Raw genomic sequence first — 27,309 nt, 5'->3', positions numbered from 1 at the left:
TTTCGATTCAGCATATACAGGTGTTATTAATCACCTTCAAATAGCGACGATGTCAAGTATTGGCAAACAGTTGTAAAATATTACATCTGCCAGATACATTGTCATGCCAGTGATTAAATACCATCCCCTTGTGATAACATGTACTTTGTTGCTAACCACCGATAACGCACATCTGCTGGGTTGGATTATTGTGTAACGCCGCACTCAGCAATATTCCAGCTATATGGCGACGGTCTGTAAATAATCCAGTCTGGATCAGACAATCCTGTGATCAACGGCATGAGCATCGATCTGTACAATTTGGATGCGATGACATGTGTCAACCAAGTCAGCGAGCCTGACCACCCGATCCCGTTAGTCACCCCATAGGACAGCCATGGCTTGCTGAAGACCAGTTCTAACCCGGATATGCAATCTGCCGATGATGTGAGCACGTTGATACTGTTCTATACAGCTTAATAAGACCATAAGTCAGGGTTATTAACCAACATCTTTGCTGGTTTAGAACACGTCATATGTCTCTGTAGTTTGTTCGTTTGAAATCTGGTTGCAATTCAGCCAGTTTTTCTGAGAAACGGTCTTAACAGTAGAGTGAGTTTAGTTTTACACCGCTTTTTCAATATTCCAGCAATATCACGGCGGGGAACACCAGAAATGGGCTTCACACATTGTACACATGTGGGGAATCGAACCAGGGTCTTTGGCGTGACGAGCGAACGCTTTAACCACTAGGCTACCCACCGCCCCCAACAATAAGACAACCGGGGACACCAGAAATGGGTTTCTAACATTGTACGCATGTTGGGATCAGAACCTGTGCGAGGGGAGCGAACACTTTAACCACAAGGTTACCGCACCCTCCCATCAACAGTAGATGTACGAAAGTTCTGCTATATAAGCCGTACATTCCTGCATATAAACCGGCCAGCAGTCACACCTGTTCTCGTCAATTTTAATTTGACATCTTTGCTACTTGGTAACGTTCTTGAGTTCTGAAGTTACAATTTTAACTATGCCAACCTTGACCTTGAATACTCTGCAGCTGTTGTGCACTGGGTCACGTGTTTGTTGATGTGAAATACTCGTCAGTGGTGTATCTCAACGTGTCTATATCGCCATACACCGAAGCATGTTTGAGTTGGCACTGTGGGCTAACACTTACTGTGAAAATGTCTAGGTTTGACACTAGCAAACAAAAATTTAAAATGAAGAAGAGTAGCACTGAGATGAGTGAGTGAGTATGGTTTTACGCCGCTTTAAGCAACATCCCTGCATTAGCACGGCGGGGGACACCAAATATGGGCTTCACACATTGTACCCATATGGGAAATCGAACCCGAGTCTTCGGTCTGACGAGCGGACGCTTTAACCACTAGGCTACCAGTGGCTAGGATGTCGAATGTGGAACTGTCTACCCTGATGGCAGGTATGCGAGGACTATAGAATGCGAGATTGTCTACCTTGATGCCAGGTATATGAGAACTATAGTATTTGTGAGACTGTCTTCCATGATGTCAGGTATATGATGACTATAGAATGTGAACCTATCCACCTTGATGTCATTTATTCGAGAACTATAGAATGTGAAAAGATATACCTTCATATGGGTTATACGGGAACTATAAAATTTGAAACTTTCTACCTTGATGGCAGGTATGTGAGAACTATAGAATGTGGAACTGTCTACCTCGATGTCAGGTTCGTGAGAAGTATAGTATGTTAAACTATCTACCTTGATGCCACTAATGCGAGAGCTATATAATGTGGAACTGTCTACCTTGATGTCACTAATGCGAGAGCTATATAATGTGAAACTATCTACCTTGATGTCACTAATGCGAGAGCTATATAATGTGGAACTGTCTACCTTGATGTCACTTATGCTGTGGCCAAGTAGGATTTGTCTATAGTGTATATTATGCGAGACGCCGCGACACGGTAGCTGTCACAATGCGTCATCCGAACCGGTAGACCTTGGCCCGTAGCCCGTAGCTATCCATTCACAATGAGTAGCAAGAAGCCGGGTCTACCCGGAAATATTGAGTGAGCGCATCACATGGCTGGCACGTGACTATCAGCTGAACGCTCGGCACACACTTTCACACAACTTGTACTACGCATAGTAAAATCTGCCGGCGTAGATCGCCATCAGAGGAGATAACCCGGGACGTCCATATATTGTGTTGTGATACTGCCCTTGAATCATCTCCAGGTAAGAGTCTCAACTGGCACTATAATGTTGCTGAACATTTGTACCTGAGCCCCGTCTTCCAAGACGATCTGAGGGTGAGGTGGTTGTAGCCCTCATACTTAATCGTAGGCTTACCATCGCCATGGCGTTAGGGTCGCCCTGTCGAACATTCCCTGGCACATTTCATCTGTGTCTTGGGGCCCATTGTGAGGCTTAATACAATTCTCTATAACCCCACATTATGTGGCACTATGTGCATGTTTTTAATCTCTGGTTTGCCGCAATGTGCTAAGCTGGAAGGCTTTGCTTGAATATGTTTGTCTGCGGCGTTAAACAACATTATCGCTAACTCCTCAGAACGGAACTCACGGCTTTATCTCCGCGCAACCATAGCCCGTTTCCCAGTCTCAACGTGGCTAGATCTAAAGGATGTCCCAAACATTACGTGGCCAAATATCAACGATTTTCCAACCACCCCACGTCCCAATCTCAACGATGTCCCAACCACCCCAAGCCCCAATCTCAACGATGTCCCAGCCACCCAGTCTCAAAGATGTCCGTTCCAACCACCAAGTGGCCCAATCTCAACGATGACCCAACTACCACATCCTCCAATCTCAACGATGGCCCAACTATCACATGCCCCAATCTCAACGATGTTCCAACCACCACATCCTCCAATCTCAACGATGTCCCCAAACCACGTAACCCAATCTCGACGATGTCCCAACAACCACGGGGAACAATCTCGACAATGTCCCAACCACCACGTAGCCCAATCTCAACGATGTTCCAACCACCACATCCTCCAATCTCAACGATGTCCAAACCACCACATACAGCAATCTCAACGATTTCCCAACAACCACGTGCCCAAGTCTCTGCGGTGTCTGTCCCAACCACCACGTAGCCCAATCTCAACGATGTCCAACCATACCGTGGCCAAATATCAACGATGTCCCAATCACTACATGACCAAATATAAACGATGTCCCAACCACTACGTGGCCAAATATAGACGATGTCCCAACCACTACGTGGCCAAATATCAACAATGTCCCAACCACCACGTGGCCAAATATTAACGATGTCCCAATCAATACGTGGCCAAATATAAACGATGTCCCAACCACTACGTGGCCAAATATCAACAATGTCCCAACCACCACGTGGCCAAATATTAACGATGTCCCAACTTCTACGTGGCCAAATATTAACAATGTCCCAACCACCACGTGGCCAAATATTAACGATGTCCCAACCACTACGTGGCCTAATATTAACGATGTCCCAACCACCCCAAGCCCCAATCTCAACGATGTCCCAACCACTACGTGGCCAAATATTAACAATGTCCCAACCACCACGTGGCCTAATATTAACGATGTCCCAACCACCCCAAGCCCCAATCTCAACGATGTCCCAACCACTACGTGGCCAAATATCAACGATGTCCCAACCACCCCAAGCCCCAATCTCAACGATGTCCCAACCACTGTGTGGCCAAATATCAAATGTGTCCAACGACCCAGTCAACCAACTCAGGCCGAACTTGTTTCTCTGCTTTCACTGAGTTCACGGTAGATGTATGTGGATATTGATGTGGTGTAATAAGCAATGTCTGTACAGCATCCTGCTGGTAGTCTATTAAATAACGTAGAAGAATTACACAACGCTATGTTTGAGACGAGGCTTGGCTCCAGGTTCTGGTGAAGGGAGCTTGGTCGGGTAGGTCTTTTATCATTTACAGTGGACTCTGTATAATCCGACACTCACTGGGACCGGGAAAATATGTCGGATTATACAGAGTGTCGGATAATTCAATGTCTCCTTGCTTGAATACTTTTCAAACAGTACCATGCATTGTAACTGGCTTATATCATGAAATTTATGCTTAATAGCTATTTTCTTGGTAAATATATTCTTGGGAAAAAAACAATTCTGTATTTACATGTACATGTATATCATTGGATTTATTATACAGTGTGGCTAGCTATTTATTGCTGACAGTGACAATTCAAGTTGACACCACTGACTGATTGGTAATTGATCTCACCAAATTAATTGATCTCTTTTCTCAGCCCATTCATCCTATGCTTGACAAAACATACCTAGGTCCTCACATTGGTCGCTCAGCTTGTAAAAACAAAGGCACGGGTGTTCTCAGTGCTGGGACCAAAGAGATTACCAGTACCAGGATGTTATGCATACTCTTCCCACAGAGGTTACTCCTGTCATATCTTCCTACATAACCTCTGTTCTAATACGGCCATATTTCCCGGTCCTCGTAAAATCCCCTAGCGGCAAAAGATCGCAACACGAATTATCTCCCTTCTTTCTATCCAATCAGAACACGTGTTACATCGACTTAGATTCAATTTGACTAACACAAGCAAATGCGGGGCCACAAATTGTGTTGATGTTACACACAAGACGTTTAATGGCTAGCTTGTCCATTGTCAACGAGGGCGATGGAGACGCCATTGATACGCCATTACATGACTGAGTTCTGTCTAGAAGAAACGTTTGCGCATCGCGCTCGGGAAGAGGTTCTAGTTTTCCCGAAGCATACGGAAATTACCGAGGCCTTGCGAATGATCACTTTTGAAACAACGTCGCTGATTGCACAACTAAATCGGCTTGTCTCCAATCACGAGCCTTGAACGCTGACACCAAGAAAGGGTCGTATTAGAACAGAGGTTATGTAGGAAGATATGACAGGAGTAACCTCTGTGGGAAGAGAATGGGATGTTAGTTGTCAACTGGTCATTGACAGGTTGACTGGCTATTTTAGTCCAATATGGGGAGAGGATGTCGGATTGTACAGATTAATAGTGTCCTTCCTTTGTCACTGAATGGTGATAGTGATATATTGTAAAGCAAGCAATCCTGAACAGGGGCCCGTCTCTTGAAGACTTCGTGTTCCGTTCTGTGACGAGGTGTGTCAACACACTTTGTGAACTCAAGGTGCAAACCAATGACACAGAAAGAATTACCGGGTCATAAGAGGTCACCTCGTTCTGCAAGGCGAACATTGGACACTTACTACAATGGAATCTATTACGGACTGGCATGGGACCGACTCATCCGTCCGGATTGTAAAGCAGTCCGGATTAGACAACTTTTGTCCGTTACCGTAGACATGCCCCGATGAGTTACCTCCCTTTGTTAACGACAACCTTAAAGTTTCACTTTGTCAACAAGTGACAAATCAGTCCGCCTACGTTTCGCTGGTCGGTCTACCATAACTATGAAGTGAATGTGAAACAAGCAAGTAATCTTTCATTAATAAGACTGCAAACTGACACTGAGTTAACTGACATTAATTAATGTATAACAGTTTTGGTTTAATAAGTGCAAGTGTCCCACACTGTAACAGTTGTCTAAAGTAAATTGGATGGACACACTGGTTTACCATTTCACGTAGATGTAGATCTTTGCTGATGAAGATAGGTCCCCATAGCCCATGGTTGTCGTAATCGCCCAGTGGCGACTAATCGAGGCTACAGCAGCCCTAGTGACCGAGTTTCCCTTATTTGTGTCAGGTTTCACTGATGTGGGCTCAAATTCCTTTTTTCGACCTGGTTATGTTCCATTGCATGTCCAACATCCGAGCTCGTTGCTGTTACTCCAATAGACCATTTTACTGCAATGACTGGGTACCCGGTAGGATTAGAAGGTAATATAAATGCGAAGTTTTCTAGATACGTTTACAATGCAACCCAGCTGTTACTCCCTTAGTACCATGCTACTGCAATGGCTGGGTACCCGGAAGGATTAGAAGTCATATAAATGCGAAGCCTTCCAGATTCGTTTACAATGCCTCCCTTATCCACGGATTTGAGACTTTTGTGAAGCATATTGTTATTATAATAATGTTTAATACTATGATACTGTTAAAAAAATTAATGGTCTAACATATGAAACACTGCATTGTGAGGAATGATATCATTAAACCAGCTTGTGCTTAAAGATGCATGACGAAATTGTGATTAAAACGAGCGGCTGCTGCACCAGTAAGATGCATGTCCCTTCTCATACCGGGTAGACGCATAGCATCACGTTTCCGTTCACTGAGAACCGGGGGCGGTGGGGTAGCCTAGTGGTTAAAGCGTTGGCTCGTCACGCCGAAGACCTGGGTTCGATTCCCCACATGGGCACAATGTGTTAAGCCCATTTCTGGTGTCCCCCGCCGTGATATTGCTGGAATATTGCTAAAAGCGGCGTAAAACCAAACTCAGTCAGTCAGTCACTGAGAACCGAACACATTCACCATGAAAGCACGACGAAACCATGCTCTGTGTTGAGCTGTCGTAGCGCTACGACTGTCGTACGTCTACGATACAGTGAAGGAGTGACGTCAGTCGTAGCGCTACGATAGCTTTGTGAAACGGAGCCCAGTGTGAAGTGTTTGTTTCTTCTGTACCCCACCCGAGCCCCACCCCACCTTTCCCCGACCAGGCGTCACAGGGCCCAGTTTAGTGTTTGTTTCTCCTGTACCCCCTCTCCCACCCCCTTCCCTCGACCAGGCTTCACTAGGGCCCAATGCAGTGTGTGTTTGTTGGTCATTGTTTGCGGGAGTGGTGTCGTGAGTGAAAATGTGAACTATTCCAGCCGGGGTGGCGTGGTACCCTAGTGGTTACAGCCTTGGCTCGTCACGCCGAAGGCCCAGGTTACAGTCTGTGAAGCCCATTTCTGGTGTCCCCCGCCGTGATGTTGCTGTGATATTGCTAAAAGCGGCGTGAAACCATACTCACTCATTACTATTCCAACCAGCAATACTACAGCGACCGGGGCAATGTTCTACAACGTAGCGACACGGTGACATAACGTTGTGATAGCGACTAGCCCAGTTTATGTCTATGTGACATCTGGCAGACAACATACAACCTTGTGGTTTCTGGGACTGATAATACATTCCACCCTTATCTACACCCTAATCTACACCCTTATCTAGCGTAAATCGTAAGCAGCCTATCTTGCCTTCTATACCCGCCGTCTGAAGTCCTCGACCCTCGGCGGGCGATGCGGTTGCCCAGAGGTTAAAGCGTTCGCTCGTCACGCCGAAGATCCGGGTTCGGTTTCCCGCATGGGTACACTGTGTTAAGCCCATTGCTGGCGTCCCCCGCCGTGATATTGCTGGAATATTGCTAAAAGCGGCGTAAAACTAAACTCACTTACTATACACGCGGCATGTAAAACGACCTGTCTTGGCCTGTATACCCGTCGTCTGCAGCACCGCCTCTCTTCTACCTTTCTACCATTTCAAGGCCTCTACCCTCGGCGTCTACAGCGCGATTTCAAGACCTCAAGCCTCGGCTTTTAAGACCCCAAAGCTCGGCATCTACAGCGCCCTTTCTAAGCCGCCATACCCGGCGCTTATAGCACCCTCCCTCATCTACCTCCACACCCTGCCCCTTCAGCAGTCACCCCCCTCTTCCTCTTGCGTCTGGCAATCGAACCAGACATTTCGCCGTTACAAGCCGGCCCTTTAACCACTTGGCTACCCAATAGCCCTTGTTGAATGAACGTTCGTTTGTTGTGAAAACCTTTTCTCCAGCCATAAATTATGAACGGTCTCTTACTATATATCCTTTATATTTTCGATGTCAAACAAACCCAAGTCCTCGATGTAGTGGTAACAATAGTAAACTCTGCTCAATGCGTCAATTGCGCAGATCGATGCTCATGCTGTTTATCACTGGATTGTCTGGTGCAGACTCGATTATTTACAGACCGCCGCCATATAGCTAGAATATTGCTGAGTGCGGCGTAAAACTAGACTCACTCACTCAGTGCGATCTTCATCTTCATTATGATATCCATCAACATGGGCAAAACTGTTACGACACGTGGAGCACGTGCCGTGTCTTGTCACGTGACATTGTTATCTATAACACCTGTCCATCAGCTGTCGGGTCGCATCCCGATATGAACGTGATAGAGCTGAAACAAGCACACTCGCAGTAAGGCCCTGTGTATCGTATTGAATATATAATTGTTTTTTCATTATCTTTATCAAAAGTGTAAACTATCAACTGTCGACGGTCACTTGAACACCTGTGTGAAGCCCATGTTGGTGGAATATTGCTAAAAGGGGCGTAAAACCAAACTCTTGCTTTATCATTCACTTGAGGAAGAGGTGAAGGGTCAAGGGAAGTCCCAGAAACGTGCATAGAATAAAGAAGAAGTTTATATATAATGTGAGACGTGTGGCATGAGACACATTCTCTCTGAATAATGACACATGTTCTGCGTTATCAGAATCAATCTGAATACAGGAATAGGAGTACAAAGCATAACGTAAGCCGCGGCTTGTAGGTCATGCATTATCTGCCGACTCAGCGGTATGACAGGTATTGTTAGGTGAGACGTGACATGAATGTTTTATGGGAGAGGTGTGACCAACTGACAGATGCGACCTGGTCATTACAACAAGGATGACACAAGCAAATGACTAGTTGTGACTAATCAATGAGGATTCATACGACAGATGGAGTTATGGGATTTTCCAGATGCGACTATATCAGGGACAAATGGTGGGTGGGATTGAAACCAGAACGGGAAAGAAAAGCTCATGACAACTCTTTTGCCATCACAGAGAGAGAGAGAGAGAGAGAGAGAGAGAGAGGAGAAAGAGAGAAGAGGAGAGATGATGAGAGAGTTTTAGAGAGAGAGAGAGAGAGGAGGAATAATCCTCGCAGTGCAAAAGAAGTTGAAGTGTGTGGGTGAGAGAGAGAGGGAGCGTGAGGGTGTGTTACAGAGAGTGTGGGTGTGTGAGAGAGTGTGAGTGCGTATATGAGAAAGTAACAGAAAGAGAGAGTGTTTGTGTGTGTCAGAGGGTGTGTGTGAGTGAGAGTGTGTATGAGAGAGAGTGAGGGACACGAATAATCCTCGCAGTGCAAAAGAAGTTAGTTGAAGTGTGTGGGTGAGAGAGAGAGGGTGTGTGAGAGAGAGTGTGGGTGTGAGAGAGTGTGAGTGTGTATATGACATAGTGACAGAGAGAGAGTGTTTGTGTGTGTGTGAGTGAGAGAGTGTGTAAGAGAGAGAGTGAGTGTTCCTTTGTAAATGTGAGAGGGTGTGAGTGAGTGAGTGCGTGAGAGAGAGGGAGACAGAGAGTTAGTGTGTTTGTGAGTATGAGAGAGCGAGTGTGTGAGTGAGTGAATCTGAGAAGGATGAAACCTATTCCATCAACAGAGCAACAGAACATAACTGACACTACAGTGTTTACAAGGGAATGAGTGCAAGGTAATCTTCATTAGGTGTGTTTCAATATAATTCAGTTTGTCCTATTATGTACACCGTGAACCAACACTTTGTACAGACCAACATGTGCTTGAGGCGATTATTGTTCGACAGCTGTGATAATATATTCATCTCCTTGTGAGTTGGTCACCTTGAGCTACGACCTTGACCTTGACCTTGTGAGATATACTGTGTTATTGTTACCTGTCGAGCGGATTTCACCTGAGACAGGTGCGGATAGGGCACGTGACACGAAGTACCTCACACAATCAGTCATATTTCACCTTGAAGCACGTGCAGTTTGAAGTAGACGCTAGTAACAGATTTCCCCATTGTTTTCGCACAGTTCGGCAAAGGGCAACGTACATACTTCGTCAACCTGTCAAAGATTACACTTCAAGGGCAGAGCCACCTTAACTTTGAAAATACGTCCCAGATTATCAGCACACGCTGACATAATTAGCTTTAGATTCTCCGTCATCTCCCTCTCCCAGCAGGATCATAGAGGAGACAGCTGAATCATATTCTGATATATCGTGCTGCAGGTGCTGCTACACGTTTAGAATGACGTTGAAGGTCAAGGTCAGAAATAGTCACAGAAGCAGTTGGCATCTCTATTGAATTGGCGGTCTTGTGAGGCAAATCACAATAATGATCATAAACTAACCTCTAGTCTCTGAATATATGTATATATAATGTTGACACTAACAAATAATCCCATTTAAATCGAAAAGGAGCCCCAGTGACCTGTGAAAATCTTGACTTGCTTCATTTAGGGATTTAGCATTGCAAGGAGGGTAAGGGAGTAGAGACAATAATGTGGTTCAGGGACTGTGAGACAGACTGTAATGATCCCTGGGTCAGTTTGGTCTCTAAACCCGTGAAGATCCGGGTTGGAAATGATCTTCAGTAACCCATGCTTGTCGTAAGAGGCGACTAACGGGATCGGGTGGTCAGTTCGCTGATTTGATTGACACATGTCATCGGTTCCCAATTGCGCAGATCGATGCTCATGCTGATGATCACTGGACTGTCTGGTTCAGACGCGATTGTTTACAGACCGCCGCCATATAGCTGGAATATTGCTGAGTGCGGCGTAAAACTAAACTCACTCACTCACGCCCCAGTTAGCTCTATATGCGTGGACGTTTGCGAACTAACCAAAGTAACCAAAATGTAAATCGATAGTTTCCAATTGTATAATTGAGTTTGTCCATATTAATGAAAGCCTACATATTGGATGATTGATTTATTTTTTACTTTGGAATATTATGTATTTGATAATATGGAAATTACAATTGTTCCGTTTCTGTGTATTCCTGTACTAACCCATGCATTCTGCATTATACATACGCATTTTCGTCTCAACGAACGAGCTTGGTGAACATTTGTAATGGGAGACCAGCAGTTTTATCCGTAAAACATGAGTTAGTGAGTTTAGTTTTACGCCGCACTCAGCAATATTCCAGCTATATGGCGGCGGTCTGTAAATAATCCAGTCTGGACCAGACAATCCAGTGATCAACAGCATGAGCATCGATCTGCGCAATTGGGAACCGATGACATGTGTCAACCCAGTCAGCGAGCCTGACCACCCGATCCCGTTAGTCGCCTTTACGACAAGCATGGGTTACTGAAGATCAATATTCTAACCAAGACCTCCCCGGGTTTAGAGACCAAAGTTTGGAAATTTGGGAAAGATTAGGCTATGTTGTAAAACTGATTAAACAGGTAGGTCTTTAAAGCCCTTTCGAAAGCGCAGAGATTTTCAATTTTTTTAAGTCACAGGGCAGTTTATTCCACAATGTTGCTGCATTGAAGGATAGGGATCTGTTCCCAAACCACCTAAGCTTTGGTTTTGGCACACAGGGGAGACACAGGCCTGCGGTTCGAAGTTGTCGTGGCGCACGCTTGGATTCGTTGAGGGGTCACTGATTCGCCGTGGGTTATTGGTTTCACCTGTAATGAAGTGCAGAGCAGATACTGTTTGATGACGGTGCATGTTTTCTTGCAATTGACACGCTGTTAGTTTCACTGTAGATTGCAAGTCCATGCATGATTTAAAATTCTGTAGGGATTTTGCTTCCAGGAATTTATGATTGTCTGAGAGGAATATGTGTCAGTGTTGGGGGATTCGTGTCAGGGTGAGAAGAATGTGATGGGAATGTGTCCTTGTGTGAGGAAAATGTGTTCGTATGTGACTGGAATGTGTCCTTGTATGAGGAAAATGTGTTCGTAAGTGACGGGAATGTGCCTTTGTGTGAGGAAAATGTGTTCGTATGTGACTGGAATGTGTCCTTGTTTGAGGAAAATGTGTTCGTATGTGACGGGAATGTGTCTTTGTGTGAGGGAAATGTGTTCGTATGTGATGGGAATGTGTCCTTGTGTGAGGAAAATGTGTTTCGTATGTGATAGTAATGTGTCCTTGTGTGAGGAAATGTGTTCGTATGTATCGGGAATGTGTCCTTGTGTGAGGAAAATGTGTTCCTATGTGACGGGAATGTGTCCTTGTGTCAGAAAAATGTGTTCGTATGTGACGCGAATGTGTCCTTGTGTGAGGAAAATGTGTTCGTATGTGACGCGAATGTGTCCTTGTGTGAGGAAAATGTGTTTCGTATGTGACGCGAATGTGTCCTTGTGTGAGGAATATTTTTCGTATGTGATAGAAATGTGTCCTTGTGTGGGGAAAATGTTTTTCGTATGTGATACGAATGTGTCCTTGTGTAAAGGAAACTGTGTTCGTATGTGACGTGAATGTGTTCGTGTGAAAGAGGAATGTGTTGTTTGTGAGGGGAATGTGTACATGTGTGAGGGGAATGCTGTTGGGGTATGCGTCTTTGTGTGAGAGGAATGTCTCGTTATGTTAGGTCTATGTGTTCGTGTGGAAGAGGAATGTGTTTTTGTGTGAACGGAAAGTGTTTGCACGCCCGATATAACATTAATACCATATCCACATGCCTATCTATCCAAGGTTTACAATAAACTGTTTGCACGCCCGAGTACAACATGCCAGCAAGTGTGAATATTACCGTCTGTTTGGAGTATCGGATTAATCCAGTGCGTCCACTCTTGACCTTTGCCAGTAGGACTCAAGCGTTAGGGCTTGACCCTCAAAGACTACCACGTGACAAGGTGATATATCGCTACAATATTTATCCATCTTCTTTTGCAGGAAGCTGTCTACGCCATCACGACTCCGAAAAGGACATGACGTTTGGATGACTGCACCTGCAAATCTCGTTTGAACGAGATTTCAATTTTTGCCGTTCGAAATCTCGTTTAAATGAGATTTGAGTCCTTTTACTCTACACGTGTCCTATGTGAACGAATATCTCGTTGAGACTAAATAACCTTAGTGACATAACCCAAAGAGGCAAGATGTCAAGTAAAGACAAAAAGAACGGGCTACAAAATGGCCAAGATGAATACTTAGCGTCAGTTAATGACGTTGATGCGTATATTCCCACGCCGCCGGATGGAGGATGGGGCTGGGTGATCGTCGCCGCGTCTCTCGTCTGCAACATCATCGTGGACGGCATCGGGTACACATTTGGTATATTCTTATTGGAATTCACAAGCTATTTCAAAGAGTCCAAGAGTAAAGTGGCTTTGGTTGGATCCGTCCAGGTTGGAACATACCTGTGTGTAGGTAGGTACACGACAACCTTCGTCTTAACAAATTATTTGTTTGATGACCCTAGATTTCTGGATAAGGAAAGACATGGCGTCATGGGAATTAACTGGACGCAGTGGATGCTGCAACTGTTGCGATTTCCCGAAATATATGATGTTGTAGACGTTAAACGGGTTAGAATTGGTCTTCATCAACCCATGCTTGTCGTTAGAGGCGACTAACGGGATCGGGTGGTCAGGCTCGCTGATTTGGTTGACACATGCCATCGTATCCCAATTACGTAGATCGATGCTCATGCCCTGTTGATCACTGGATCGTCTGGTCCTTTTTTCAGTCTTCCACCTACATGATGACATGAGATCAAAACGGGCTTCATGCATTGTATTGGGGAGTCGAAAACAGGTCTTCGGCTTTAAACGAGGCATATGTAATGAGATATTTATATGCAACCCTGTTGCCTGACGAGAGACGCCCAATTAGATTTCGTTCGACGTTGTAACTCTGATTTAATCACATGTGATAATACTGTTAACCATTTATTGGAATAAGCACTAAACTGTTATGTGATTCCTTTCTGTTCTAGGGCCAATCGTTAGCGCCCTTACCAACAAGTTCGGATGTCGGCCCGTGTGCATGGCCGGCAGTCTCATAGCAACCATAGGCTTCGTCGTGAGCACGTTCTCCCCAAATGTTGAGATACTGATTCTCACATATGGTGTAATCGGAGGTAGGTGTGATTGTATTTTACAGCAACGAGCTGCAAATTCCTCACTCACCAGGAAGGAGCAAATGACGTAATTCTCATTGTCTGTGATGTCATATTCGAGATGACGTCATGTTTGTTTGATGCCAAGTTATAACTCTATATGGAACTATTGCAGTAACGATTGACTGGCCGTTTTACAATAGGTTCTGTATAGGGGGTAGATATATAGAGAAACTCACCCGAGTGTCTTTTGATATCAAATATATCACCACGAGTTGATAAAGTTACAAATATCCGAGGCTTGCCGAGTATATTTTTACTTTTATCAACGAGTGTTGAAATATTTGATATCAGAAGACACGAGGGTGAGATTCTATTTATCATCCAAAATCACTCTTCATTAGTTTTCAATGAAAAATGTACATCACTGAACACGGTTCTGTCATTAGACTTGCTGTGCAGCGATGTCATAGCATTGTGAGGTCACCAATTTCATGACGTCATATCATTGTCAGGGCATTGTACACAATCTACTGTCAAAATGATATCTCCTTGGAGATATCGTGTGATCTCACACAAGCAATATGTCATAGCAACACAGTTTTGGATGATAAATATTTATCTACCGGTGCAAAACCGTATATTTGTGGCTGATAATTTCATGTTTTCGAGTCTGAACTACCATCGGGATCAGGAATATGACATTTCAAACACTGGCCCTGAAACGTTTCTGTGAACACTGAAATCGAAACTCCTCACTGCGTTGGGAAACTAGTAGTGATGAGGAAGTTCTGTTATCAGTTCTTTCCCATCTTCCTTGGCGAAATATATATCTATGTAAAATATAGTAACTTTGATTTTGTTTATATAGTTTCTTAGCATTCCAGAGTGACGTTGTGACGGTCTGTGTCGTTTCAGGATTCGGTTTCGGAATGATGTACCTGCCCGCCATCGTCAGCGTGGGGTTCTACTTCGAGAAGAAACGCGCCATCGCAACCGGGATCGGGGTGTGCGGATCCGGAGTTGGCATGTTCATATTCGCCCCCTTCTCTCGCTACTTACTCGACGCCTTAGAGTGGAAGAGCGCGCTTCTAATCCTAGCAGGAATTGTATTTAACGGAATGGTGTGCGGAATGCTCATGCGTCCCCTTTCGGCGTCCCCTAAACCCAAGAAAAGCAACGTGACTGACATGATCTCCAAATCAAAACCAATCGTAAAAAATAAATTCTTAGTTTTGGACAAACCAACAGGTGGCGCTGCTTACTCCTCAGTTCCAAATATGGTAATGCATTCAACCAGCACTGAAGACAAGGTGCCATCAAAGAGTAGGGACAAGCCTGTTGATGCTTCCAAATACATAGGAGCTATTCCTGATGACAATTTGGACAAAGCGGAAGTGGAACCTCTGGTCCAAAAGATGAGATTCTTGGACGTGGAAGACAGGATCCATCACAGCAGTCCCCGTCGTGCTCACGATCTGACATTTATATCAGAGGCAAACCTAAACAAGATTAAAGGCGACTTGTCTCGCCCGATGTACCGGAAGGACATCTTCTACAGTGGCAGCATTATGAACATCCAACAGTTCAAGTCGCAGCCGGATATGAAAGACTACATTCGCAGCGTCACTAGCATACCCAGCATGCACATGGAGAAGACGTGCTTCACGTGCGAGTGGATACCCAAACCTGCACGTGACACGCTGTCGGAGATGCTTGACGTCAGTCTCCTCAAGAACCCTACTTTCCTCCTCATCTGCTTCGGCAACGTCCTGGCAATGTTGGGCTTCTACGTGCCCTTCGTCTACCTCGTGGACCGTGCTATCTCGCTGGACATTGATGAGGGGAAGGCAGCCTTCCTTTTGTCTATCATAGGTAAGTCTGTAAACGTGGCATAGTGATATCTCTCAAAGTGGTACATACCTTTCAGGGCCTAGATGTTCGAAGCTCTCTTAGCGCTAAGATAGTCGTAAGGTAATGTTAATGTATGGCACTTACGACTATCTTAGCGCTAAGAGAGCTTTGAAAATCTAGGCCCTGGAGACTAACAACAGTTACTTTAGCACTATAGTCTTACAACTTTGGCTCTCACCATACACTTACGACTGTCGTAACTGTGGCTCTATTGCACAGGGTTAAGAATCTCACCATACACTTACGACTGTCGTAACTCTGGTCTATTATACAGGATTATGACTCTCACCATGCACCTACGACTGTCGTAACTGTGGCTCTGTTGTACAGGATTATGACTCTCATCTTACACTTATGACTGTCGTAACTGTGGCTCTATTGCACAGGGTTAAGAATCTCACCATACACTTACGACTATCGTAACTGTGGCTCTATTGCACAGGGTTAAGAATCTCACCATACACTTACGACTGTCGTAACTCTGGTCTATTATACAGGATTATGACTCTCACCATGCACCTACGACTATCGTAACTGTGGCTCTGTTGTACAGGATTATGACTCTCATCTTACACTTATGACTGTCGTAACTTTGGCGCGAAACGAACACTTACGTCTATCATAGATTTCGCACTATGAGCTTTGTATCTTCACAACGTACACTTACGACTGTCCTTACTTCAAGACTACCACACAGACATACAACTGCCTAAGCAAGAGCACTATAAAGCAAACTTAGAATTTTCGTCTCTATATGGGACTTAGACAGTTCTGCTATAAATGACTTGGGGTTCATGTCAGTACAGTTTATGTACTTTGTTGGTGATGCTGTATTTTGATGGGACACAGTTCAAACCGTACCTAAACCATTCAGACATATTTATTTAATAATCTGCGGCCTGACTGCAGCTTTTTTCTAAAATGTCTAAATTGTATCGAAACAGGCCGCACTTCCATTTTTCAAAAACACTTCCCTTCACAGTAGCCATCACTGAAGATCCAGGTAGAATTGGTCTTCAGCAACCCATATACGGGATCGGATGGTCAGGCTCGCTGATTTGGTTGACGCATGTTCATGCTGTTGATCACTGGGCTGTCTGGTCCAGACTGCATTATTTACAGACCGCCGCCATAGAGCTGGAATATTGCTGAGTCCAACAAACAACAAACAAACAAATCACAGCAGCTGTTGATAAGAGACACTGGATTTGCTGTGTAGAATAGTCCCGCAAGAGTTGCCTCCCCTTAGCTATTCCTTTTAAGCGAGCGATTGGGTACACCGACGAAGTGTTTTCTGACTGACTGAGTTTGGTTTTACGCCGCTTTTAGCAATATTCCAGCAACATCACGGCGGGGGACACCAGAAATGGGCTTCACACATTGTGCCCATGTGGGGATTCGAACCCGGGTCTTCGGCGTGACGAGCCAACGCTTTAACCGCTAGGCTACCCCACCGCCCCCGAAGTGATTTCTGGATGTATCTTGACACATATATGTTTACTGCAGCAACAACAAATGCGTGTACATGTATGCCGCAACTCGTCTTAACGTTGCAATAAAACCACACATTTGGTCCACTTTGGAAGCGGGTTTTCTGAGTACTTGCAGCTAAACAAAAAAAACAACATTTCTGCAGCAAATGTTGCCTACTTCGAAATATCTCTGGTTGCATTCAGCTTAGGTCATCGTGCTGAAAAACACAGTTACACGAACCTCTGAAAATAATAGTCAGTTGCCTTTACAGTGTGGATGGATACTTTAGTAAGTGAATGAGTATGGTTTTAAGCCGCTTTTAGCACTATTCCAGCAATGGGATGGGCTCTTAGAAAGAACACTAAATCTTACAAAATACCGTCCAATCACAGATGACACATTAAAATCAAAGTAGTACGTTTTCTTCAGTAACCATATCAGTAAATGGGATATAAATATAATTTATAACAAAGACAGCCGTCTAACCCACTCGGCCTCCTCCACCAGTGGAAGCCGCCGTGGCTGAGCGTGTTAGACGGCTGACTTTGTGTGCTGGCGATTAGGTGCCTCGCCCTTAGGGTGTGGGTTCGAATCCCGGATGGGGCCCAAACCAACAAAAGTACTGGAATCTGAGAAAGTGTAATCCCAAATATACATGTTATAAAAGCCTTCACGTTTTCTCTCTAACTACAACGGAAGCCGGCTGGTGGAATAACTGATTCTGATTTGGTGTTGTTGAACCTGTTATGAGCAGATCGTTTGTAGTGCTTCCTTGATTATTTGATATTGTTTACACGCTAGCCATGTTAATTAATCTTTAACTCTGATTACTATGTTCTTAACTCTTGGAAGTCTGATTCAGAGTTATGGCCTTTAGACGCATCATGATCCGCTGATCGTTGGTTGAAGTCACTTACACAAGACTTGTATACGAGCTTTCCTTCCAGATTAAATTGATACTGTTCAAAGAGGCGTTAACAGTTCGCACGCACGCACGGATTCACGCAAACACGCACGCAAGCACTCACTCACACATATATCTCAATCCCTCTACCTCACTCACTCACTCACTCACTCATTCACTGTTTCAGGAATTACCAACACTATTGGCCGTGTCCTTGCCGGCTTCCTGGCCGATCTCCGGAAGGTCGACAGTCTCCTCATCAACAACGTCGCGATGCTGCTACTGGGGATAGCGACGATGCTGGCCCCGTTCTGCACCACCTACCCCCTGTTGTGTACATTCGCTGCCGTCTTTGGTCTGTGTGTCGGTAAGTCATGACGAGTTACCTCCCTTGGGCCTACCAATATCCTTCAATTACAAGTTGGAATCTTCGTTCTACCGTTATGTTTCTGTGTGTGGTGGCACTATGTCCAATTTAGTAAACGTCTACGACCGTTCCCACGGTTTTCCGTCGTCGTCAACCTGTAATACGGTGTGACATAACTGTTAAAACCAACGTTGAATCAATTTTACCCATTTATTTTATTTTATTTTTATTTTACAATATTACTGTCCCCCTGGAAAATCAGTGTTAGAATAGGTCTTTAACAACCCGTTGTAAGAAGCGAGTAATGGGGTCGGAGGCTCGCCGACTTGTTGACACATGTCATCGTGTCTCTTTTTAATGGATGGCCTAGTCAATCACTGGATTGTCTGGTTCAGACGCACTTTTAACGATCACGGTCTTACATAATGAGTGCACCGTTAAACAGCAAACAAACGCTCATAGGAAAATTTACCACAATTTGATAACATATGAAATATACAAATCCGGGTTTTGTTGAAAAGGATTAGTACAGGATGAATTTCTGCATGCGTTATATGATGATATATCTCTCTCTCCAGCTGCCTATATCTCCCTGACGTCCATCATCATCTGTGACCTCCTGGGTCTGGAGAATCTGACCAATGCCTTTGGCCTACTCACCTTGGCACGTGGAATATCATCTACAGCCGGGCCACCGCTCGCAGGTGCGTACGTTCACAAGCACTCGGTTTTCATCGACAATCGTCGTACTGCATTGCACAAACTCTCGGTTTTTCATTGATATGTATCATCCGGCATTCACAAACACTCGGATTTCATCGATAATCGTCGTACTGCATTCACAAACTCTCGGTTTTTCATTGACATGTATCATCCGGCATTCACAAACACTCGGATTTCATCGATAATCGTCGTACTGCATTCACAAACTCTCGGTTTTTCATTGACATGTATCATCCTGCATTCACAAGCACTCGGTTTTCATCGACAATCGTCGTTTTACATTCACAAACTCTCGGTGTTTCATCGGCATGTATCATCCTGCATTCACCAACACTCGGATTTCATCGACAATCATCGTACTGCATTCACAAGCTCTCGGGTTCCATCGGCATGTTTTGCCTGTCAATTTATGTTGATTTTCTTTCCCCAAAAGCAAGTGTTGAGACTGATTCGAAATGAGGTGAAAACGTTTGCCTACTCCTGTAACAAGTCTGAGTTTGAATTCCAAAGCATTATGTATAAGATTAATGAAGATGGAGGATAAATCATACCATCTGGGTTACGATTTTGGACTGAACCTTAAACACATGATTAATTCTGTTCCTAATTTGTAATTGCAGGAGCCGTGTACGACCTCAACGGTTCGTACGATACCTCGTTCTACCTAGGGGGCGCTTTGGTGATAGCTGGCGCCCTCTGCCACTTCCTGCTCTGCACACCCTGTTTTAAGACGTCAGCTGAAGACCGAATTGTGGAGATCGGTTTAACGGATGATGTCCTCGATCCAACAATTCGCATGGAAGAAGTCAGACCGGAAGTTGAAGTTGTCTCCCCCTCCTTCAGCTGCGAAAATACCGGAAATTGTCATTGACAGTTCCAGTGACAAAGAGAAGGAGAACTAAAGAGACGCCACGGATTAAGGAATGGTCCTACGGGAATAGCGAGCAAATCCATGAACCATCTTTTGCCATGTTGTTGGGGGCGGTTGGGTAGCCTAGTGGTTAAAGCGTTCGCTCGTCACGCCGAAGACGCGGGTTCGATTCTCCACATGTGTACAGTGTGTGAAGCCAATATCTGGTGTCCCCCCGTCGTGATATTGCTTGAATATTGCTAAAAGAGGCTTAAAACTAAATTCACTCACTCACTGTAGCCATGTTGAAATGAAGAAGGACTGTCTTGAGCACGAACTTGCACAGATTTCCTTGTGTGAGAGTTCAGATTTTGTTGTGAGATGAGATATATACTTCCCACGAACATCGATATATATGTGTCTACCTCAATATTCACACACATTTGTTGAAGACATCCGTTGATACATCGTGACAGTTACGATGTAGAGGATGACGGTGACGGAATTATGTCTCATTCAAAGTGCCTGCTGCTTCTGAGAGAACACAGTCTGACTAAGGTTAGCCCAGTGGTGCGGGTGTTTTCTCGTTTACTTCAAGATCCGGATCGCCTCACTAGTGTTCGTAGTGTTCGTGTGACTGCAGCACTGTTACATGAAGAGCAATGGAGTCATACTCTCGTCTTAGTCCTGTGACAGATCGTTTAACATAGGGCACCCAGGGAAGACCGCATGAGAATGAAGATCCAAACGCTCAAATCGAAGCCATTTATCGATATGACGAAATCAGCGATGACGTCATCTCCACCTGTGATGTTTCAGAAACACTTCGTCTGTCTCAGTTGCCTGTATAGTGGAAGGTTTATTGTATCGAATGTGTGTCATATATGTACGTACACACAAGGTTATGTGAGCTGTCAGTGGTTGTCTTGTTTTCTGACGGTATTGTTGGTATGAAATTGTATCGACAGTTCTGTGTTCCCGATTGTATAACCACCCATTATAATCCATGTGTCTGATTATAGATCCTGTGTTAGATTTTTGCTTCTGTGTGTGTGTATTAGCTCTTGTGTTTGAATATAGCACACGTGTTTGATTAAAACCCTTGCGTCTGATTATAATCATGTGTCAGATTATAACCCATGTGTCTGATTGTGACCCGTGTGTCTGATTAATACCCATGTTTTTTTATTACAGCCCGTGTACCTGGTTATAGCCCATGCCTGATTATAGCTCATGTGTCTGAATATAGCCCACGTGTCTGATTATAGCTCACGTGTCTGATTATAGCCCATGTGTTTGATTGAAACCCTTTCTGATTATAGCCCATTTGTCTGATTACAGTGCGTGTGTCTGATTATAATCTGTTTGATTGGCATTTTAGACGTTGATGAATTGTAGGAAAGGTGCCATACTTTATGGATAACAACTTCTTTAGTATATTATCATGCGACGTTTCGGTTTAGATTATCATACTGTTGCCAAGCAAGAGTGTGTCTGATTATATTACACGTCACTGATTTTACCCATTTGTCTGATTATAGCCCACGTGTCTGATTATGGTCCACGTGTCTGATTTCAGCCCATTTGTCTGATTATATATAGCCCACGTATCTGATTATAGCCCACGTGTCTGACGTGTCTGATTTCGGCCGATTTGTCTGATTATAGCCCACGTGTCTGATTATAGCCCACGTGTTTGATTACAGCCCATGTGTTGATTAAAACCTTTGTTTGATGATAACCCACGTGTCTGATTACAGCCCCTATGTTTGATTACAGTCCGAGTGTTTCTAGTGGAATCCTGTATTTCCGCACATAATCCTCGCTTCAGTTTATAGCCCCGTGAGTCCGATAGCAGCCCGGTGTCCTGAACTGAGCTCTGTGTCTCCTAGCTCAGATGTTTCCCAATGTTTAAAGAGAAACCTCAAATTTCAAGTGAACCCCCCATTTTTCGATGATACTGCGACCTATGATACGATGTTTCTGATACTGAACCAGGTCCTGGTGCCCTTCCCGTGACAGTGACTTTTGTCGGAACGTCTGTCAGTGCATCTGTTTCTACAAGTTGTCCCTCATAGTAGTGGTATCTGCTGTACCTCGTCTCGTTAATGGTACCATGTGTCCCCCAAACCTTGTGTTTCCTCCCGTATTCTGTTGGTACCTCGTATATTTATAGCACCCTGTGTGATACCTTGTGTTTCTTTTAACTTTCAGGTGATACCCTTTGTTTCCTATAGTCCCCGATGTTTACGTTGATGTATGAGATTGTCTATCCTTGTTTCTATGACAACCTGCGGCTGACCAATTACACTACTCTAACACAGTCAACACTATCTCAGGAAGAAGGGCCCTTGCAGAGATAACAGCAGTACCACATGGCCTAAGGCCTCCCAATGATGTACTCTCACATGTTACAACTAAGGTCAATCCCCTTTGTGTCGAACTTTGATGTGCCGAACCGGCTGTCTCGAAGATAAAGATTGGACTCTGCGTATTCCAAATACAGTTCTCCTTTTGCTGTTGTGACGAACATCGGATTACTCGAAGTATATTCGCAGTAACGTCTTTGACACAACGGTGTTTTTCCACAGCGATGTTTGTCATAACGCTGTTTCTCATAACGGTTTTGTCATAATGGAGTTTCTCATAACGGTGTTTGTCAGTAATGTCTGATACTCGAAACACGACTTGAACGTCATGGACGTATGAGAATTTCTAACCCTGGTGATTCAGACCAATAATATTCGTGAAGATCCGGGATAAAAGTGATCTTCAGCAACCCATGCTTGTCGGAAGAGGCGACTAACGGGATCGGGTGGTCAGGCTTGCTGACTTGGTTGACGCACGTCATCGTATCCCACTAGATCGATGTTCATGCTGTTGATCACTGGATTGTCTGGTCCAGACTCGATTATTTACAGACAGTCACCATATAGCTGCAATATTGCTGAGAGCGGCGTAAATCTAAATTCACTCACCCACATGACAACATGCTATCATGTAATTACATCACCAATTAGCACCTGAATCACGGTTCACCTTTAGGTATTTCCTATGTTTAGGTGAATAATTGACCTGTCTTTGCGTGTGTTTATGACAAATGCCACCAATGCGGCCTACGCTCACTACTTTGCGAACAGCTGATATCTTCACTATTTGATAGTTTTACAAATACATGTTCATTGGAAGTACAGTATTGACAAACTTAATGGATACCAACTTCTTTTATTCCGTGAGTGCGACGTTCGATAGAGATTCGTGTACCGTTGTCCATAATATATGAGGATGTTGTAGTCAACATCGTAAAGCAAGTTTGTATTTTTGAATTTGGTTTCTGGAAACATTTCTTATGAAAACCAAACGTCACGAGCCAGTTATAAACTCCGCCTCATTACAAGTACTTGACCGCTCACGAAATGTCGACCATTCCTCTAAGAAAGATTTATGTACTTGCAAAAATATAACAACGTTTAGCTATCGTGTTAAGTGGTGCTCAATTCGAAACCTGCTCAACTTGAAACATGACCTTTCTTGAAGACCAGATGAAAATTACCAATGCTCAGATTACCAAATTCTTGCTCAGAATTTTCATCATGGTTTTCTTGAGAATAGTGTAACCTGTACTAACATGAATATACATTCCTAGTATGTATTTGTAAAGACATTTTATATGGTTTATGCATCGACCCGTCCTATACTACTGTCGTCAGGATCTGCGGGAGTTCACGTATTTTATTTGAATACCCAAACGTATATTTTGTATCATGAACGTTGTCCAAATTTGGTACGACGTAGCTGTAGCAAGCACGAACCTGTGCTGGACATGGTGTTGGTGTTCATTGTCGTTAACACCAAGACCAAGATGAATGCAACTTTTCTTCTGATGTTCATTAATACTACAGACATTAGATGGTACTGTCAGGCATGGATCATTTAAACATTCAATAGTACTTAGCATTCTTGTAGACCAGAACTATTCCATCATTGCTCAGATTACCAAATTATTGCTCATGTTTATACCACATTGCAATCGTGAATGTCGTAGCGTCCTGGGTCAAGGGCCTAGATTTTCGAAGCTCTCTTAGCGCTAAGATAGTCGTAAGTGCCATTCATTAACATTAACTTACGACTATCTTAGCGCTAAGAGAGCTTCGAAAATCTAGGCCCTGATCCATAAAGCGTTCGTAACGTTACGACCTGTCTTAACTCTGTAGTTTACCAAAGGCTTACGAATGTTGTAGCGCTACGAATGCTTTGTGAATGGGACCCTGTGACACGTTTCACAAAGCTATCGTAGCGCTACGACCGGTTGTAAGTCTATAGACTACCATAGACTTACGAATATTGTAGCGCTACGAATGCTCTGTCAGGGGGGACCATGGTTCAGAACTTGGACGCCCTACAAATCGGGCGATTAACATTTCAGGAAGGATGGCTGTGTATGCTAGATATGCTATGACTTGCTGTCAGTCTTGTTCTTTAGGGTTTACACCGTTCAGGTAGTGCTGGGTGTTTTACTGTCCGAGGCTGCCGAAGGGTCACCTCATACTGGCTTTTATAATGTTGACATTAAATATGTCAAGATGAATAAGAAATGTCTCCGTCGGGCCCAAGTGTCGGTGTCAGGATATTTCGTTATATGTGATGGTGGTTATATGTGAGACATCCACGCCGATGTTGAACTCGGAATGGGCCGAACACGGTGTTTCACATGTAAATCACTCTTTGCTTATGTCTGAATGTCTTTTATTTCATGATGTAAACTTTTAATGTATATAAGCATTGATGACGTGCTTTAATAAAAGATAGTGTCATTGGATGTGTGTGTGTGTTGTCATGTCCTACTCGGACCACGTTGACCGTTTTGACATTATTACAAACTGCTTCGTTGGGGTAGTGGGTGCAGCATCTTCCCGTCGATCTAAATGTCCGTGGTGAACCATACATACACGTTAAACCCATTTCAGAGTCGGTAGGGTAACCTAGTGGTGAAAGCGTTCGCCCGTCACGCCGAAGACCCGGGTTCCATTCCCCATATGGGTACAATGTTTCTGATGCCCCCCCCGCCGTGATATTGCTGGAATATTGCTAAAAGCGGCGTAAAGCCATTCTCACTCATTCACTGAACCAATTTCAACTTACCTCACTATTAAACACAGATTAAAAACGACATAAAGATTTCAGAGTGTCGAAACATTATTTCCCATGACCATCTTTCCAAATGTTGATGATGATGAGGATGATGATCTATGGTTTGGGTGATGCATTATAAGTTGTTCACTGGTCTCGAGGGGTACATGAACTCATGGGCCCCGAGGGACCAGTGAACAAAGTATTTATCTTACCGAACACCTTAATGTTAATTTTGAACTGTTTGAAGCACGGGTACAATTTTTTTTTTGTCGCCATCGCTAGATTTTGCTGACAAGAGAAACAGATTTAGAGTTATCTCCCTTCCATCGATTTGCATTCGCAAAACATCGGTAATTTCCGTACATCATACGTGATTCAATGTTATTCGAGATAAAGAATTACTACCACAAAGTACCAAATGAGTTGCCATTGACAGCGGGGTACACTGAAATGTTACTCGCTTGTAAGCGGGGTACATTGAAAGTAATAGAAGAGCGCTCAGCCAATCAGAAAGTGACATTTATGTGTGAGGTAAGATAACAAAAGTTGTTCACTGGTCTCGAGGGGGACATGGGATGATGTACCCTCGATGTGTGTTTTATGAACATAAAGAAACATCGAGGATACATCAACCCATGGGCCCCGAGGGACCAGTGAACAACGTATTTATCTTACCGAACACCTCAATGGTAATTTTGAACTGTTTGAAGCACGGGTATCGGATCATAGTATGGAGTACCAGAATACAAGACGACAAGAAAAACATTCGCAAAAGAGTTCGGCATTCCTAGCAGGGTACACAGAAAATGTTACTCGCTTGTGAGCGGGTTACATTTGAAATAGTAGAAGAGCGTTCAGCCAATCAGAAAACGCCATTTATGTGTGAGGCAAGAAAATTGTAAATGTCACGCAGACCGTCCACAACTACACAACCCAATATAGAGTGACACAGAGTGACATGTTCTACAAACAGAAGTCATCTAACTCTTCGAAACCTGAAGACGGGGATGATTGCAAGTGAGAATAGCTTCCCGGCAACATGCACGATGTCTCGTCACTCTCGTCACTTGAGTCGGCTTGAGTCCCCTTATTTGCATAATGTGTAAAGCCAGTTAATTGAGTATTCTTTGGAGTGAGCGAGTTTTATGCCGTGTTTAGCAATGTTCCAGAATTATCACGGCGGGGACACCAGAAATTGGTTTCACACATTGTACCCGTGTGGGGAACCCGCGTCTTCGGCGTGACGAGCGAACGCTTTAACCACTAGGCTACCCCACCGCCCAGAAGGTTCTTCAGTATCTCTATAAGACACGGTATAAGCTTTGGGACATGTGCCCTTTATTTTATACAAATATCTTATTCAAATATGGCTAATATCTTTCTTAATGTATTCGATATGACACGCACTCAGATTTATGATAGGTAGACATGGACTTGTGAACTACACGTGCCTACAACCACAATGTGTTTATATCTACAGAACTGGGTATCGAAGAAGTCCATGGATCCCGCTCCCTGATATCAAGGATCATACCTCGTCTCAAACTTACGATATTGTTGTACAAAGGAAAGTAGACACCTTGTGCATTGAGGCTATTCCCAAACAAACAAATATTTTACTAGCAACGTTGTAATTGGGTACGATATCTGGTGTTATTGCAACACGTACACAATGTTTGTGACTTGTAAGTCACAATCAAAACACTTTTCTAATTTTAATGCTGTTTTTCAGAAAATATTTTACCAAAGCATCAGGTGTGTTCTTTTTGTACGTCAGTATACAATAACAGCCACGGTGCGATGGTGAATGGATCTCTAATAACATCGCTAACAACCTGGCCGTATAATACAGTATCACTATTCCATGGTCGTATACCACAGTAGTGGCCTTATGCAACAGTAACACCACGGCGTGCCCGGATACAACAGCAACATCGCAACGTGGTCGGATAATATAGTAACACCACAACGAGCCAGAACACTACAATAACACCACGAACCCGAACACACTACGGTAAGACTACAACGAGCATCAAGACTACAGTAACTCCACAAAGTGCCAGAACACTACAGTAACACTACAACGTGTCCGGAAACTACAGTAACACTACAACGTGCCCGAACACTCCGGTAAGACCACAACGTGCCTCAAGAGTGCAGTAGCTCCAC

The 27,309-nt window shown here is 44.0% G+C and overlaps 2 protein-coding genes and 1 long non-coding RNA gene across 5 annotated transcripts in view; all 3 read left to right on the top strand.

Moving 5' to 3' along the window:
• LOC124257180 (monocarboxylate transporter 12-like) overlaps positions 1 to 21,748 on the top strand; it is a 47,278-nt gene extending 25,530 nt beyond the window's left edge. For 2 of the 3 annotated variants that reach the window (XM_046691202.1, XM_046691204.1), the window contains exons 2-7: positions 12,609 to 13,085; positions 13,654 to 13,797; positions 14,695 to 15,651; positions 18,255 to 18,434; positions 19,013 to 19,138; positions 19,778 to 21,748. In XM_046691202.1, the coding sequence (XP_046547158.1) occupies positions 12,815 to 13,085; positions 13,654 to 13,797; positions 14,695 to 15,651; positions 18,255 to 18,434; positions 19,013 to 19,138; positions 19,778 to 20,028 (1,929 nt within the window). In that variant the 5' untranslated portion in view covers positions 12,609 to 12,814 and the 3' untranslated portion in view covers positions 20,029 to 21,748. Of the gene's footprint in view, positions 1 to 2,077; positions 2,213 to 12,608; positions 13,086 to 13,653; positions 13,798 to 14,694; positions 15,652 to 18,254; positions 18,435 to 19,012; positions 19,139 to 19,777 lie in introns of those variants that run through there. The other variant, XM_046691203.1, reaches the window with a different exon arrangement.
• On the top strand, positions 2,745 to 3,101 carry LOC124257168 (endochitinase 2-like). Its single transcript, XM_046691186.1, has one exon. It carries the CDS (start codon positions 2,745 to 2,747, stop codon positions 3,099 to 3,101), a length of 357 nt encoding a protein of 118 aa, XP_046547142.1.
• A 1,122-nt stretch (positions 21,749 to 22,870) lies between the features above and the next one.
• Positions 22,871 to 24,826, top strand: LOC124257182. The gene is made up of 2 exons (XR_006893196.1): positions 22,871 to 24,060; positions 24,171 to 24,826. It is a non-coding gene; the product is annotated as an uncharacterized LOC124257182 (long non-coding RNA).
• Positions 24,827 to 27,309: the final 2,483 nt, after the last annotated feature.

This window comes from Haliotis rubra, unplaced genomic scaffold (assembly GCF_003918875.1).
Source record: "Haliotis rubra isolate DU_JTF1 unplaced genomic scaffold, ASM391887v1 Scf650, whole genome shotgun sequence".
Classification (NCBI taxonomy): Eukaryota; Metazoa; Mollusca; class Gastropoda; order Lepetellida; family Haliotidae; genus Haliotis; species Haliotis rubra.
Note: the sequence above shows the minus strand (reverse complement) of the source record. Positions and strands in the feature narration are given on the sequence as shown.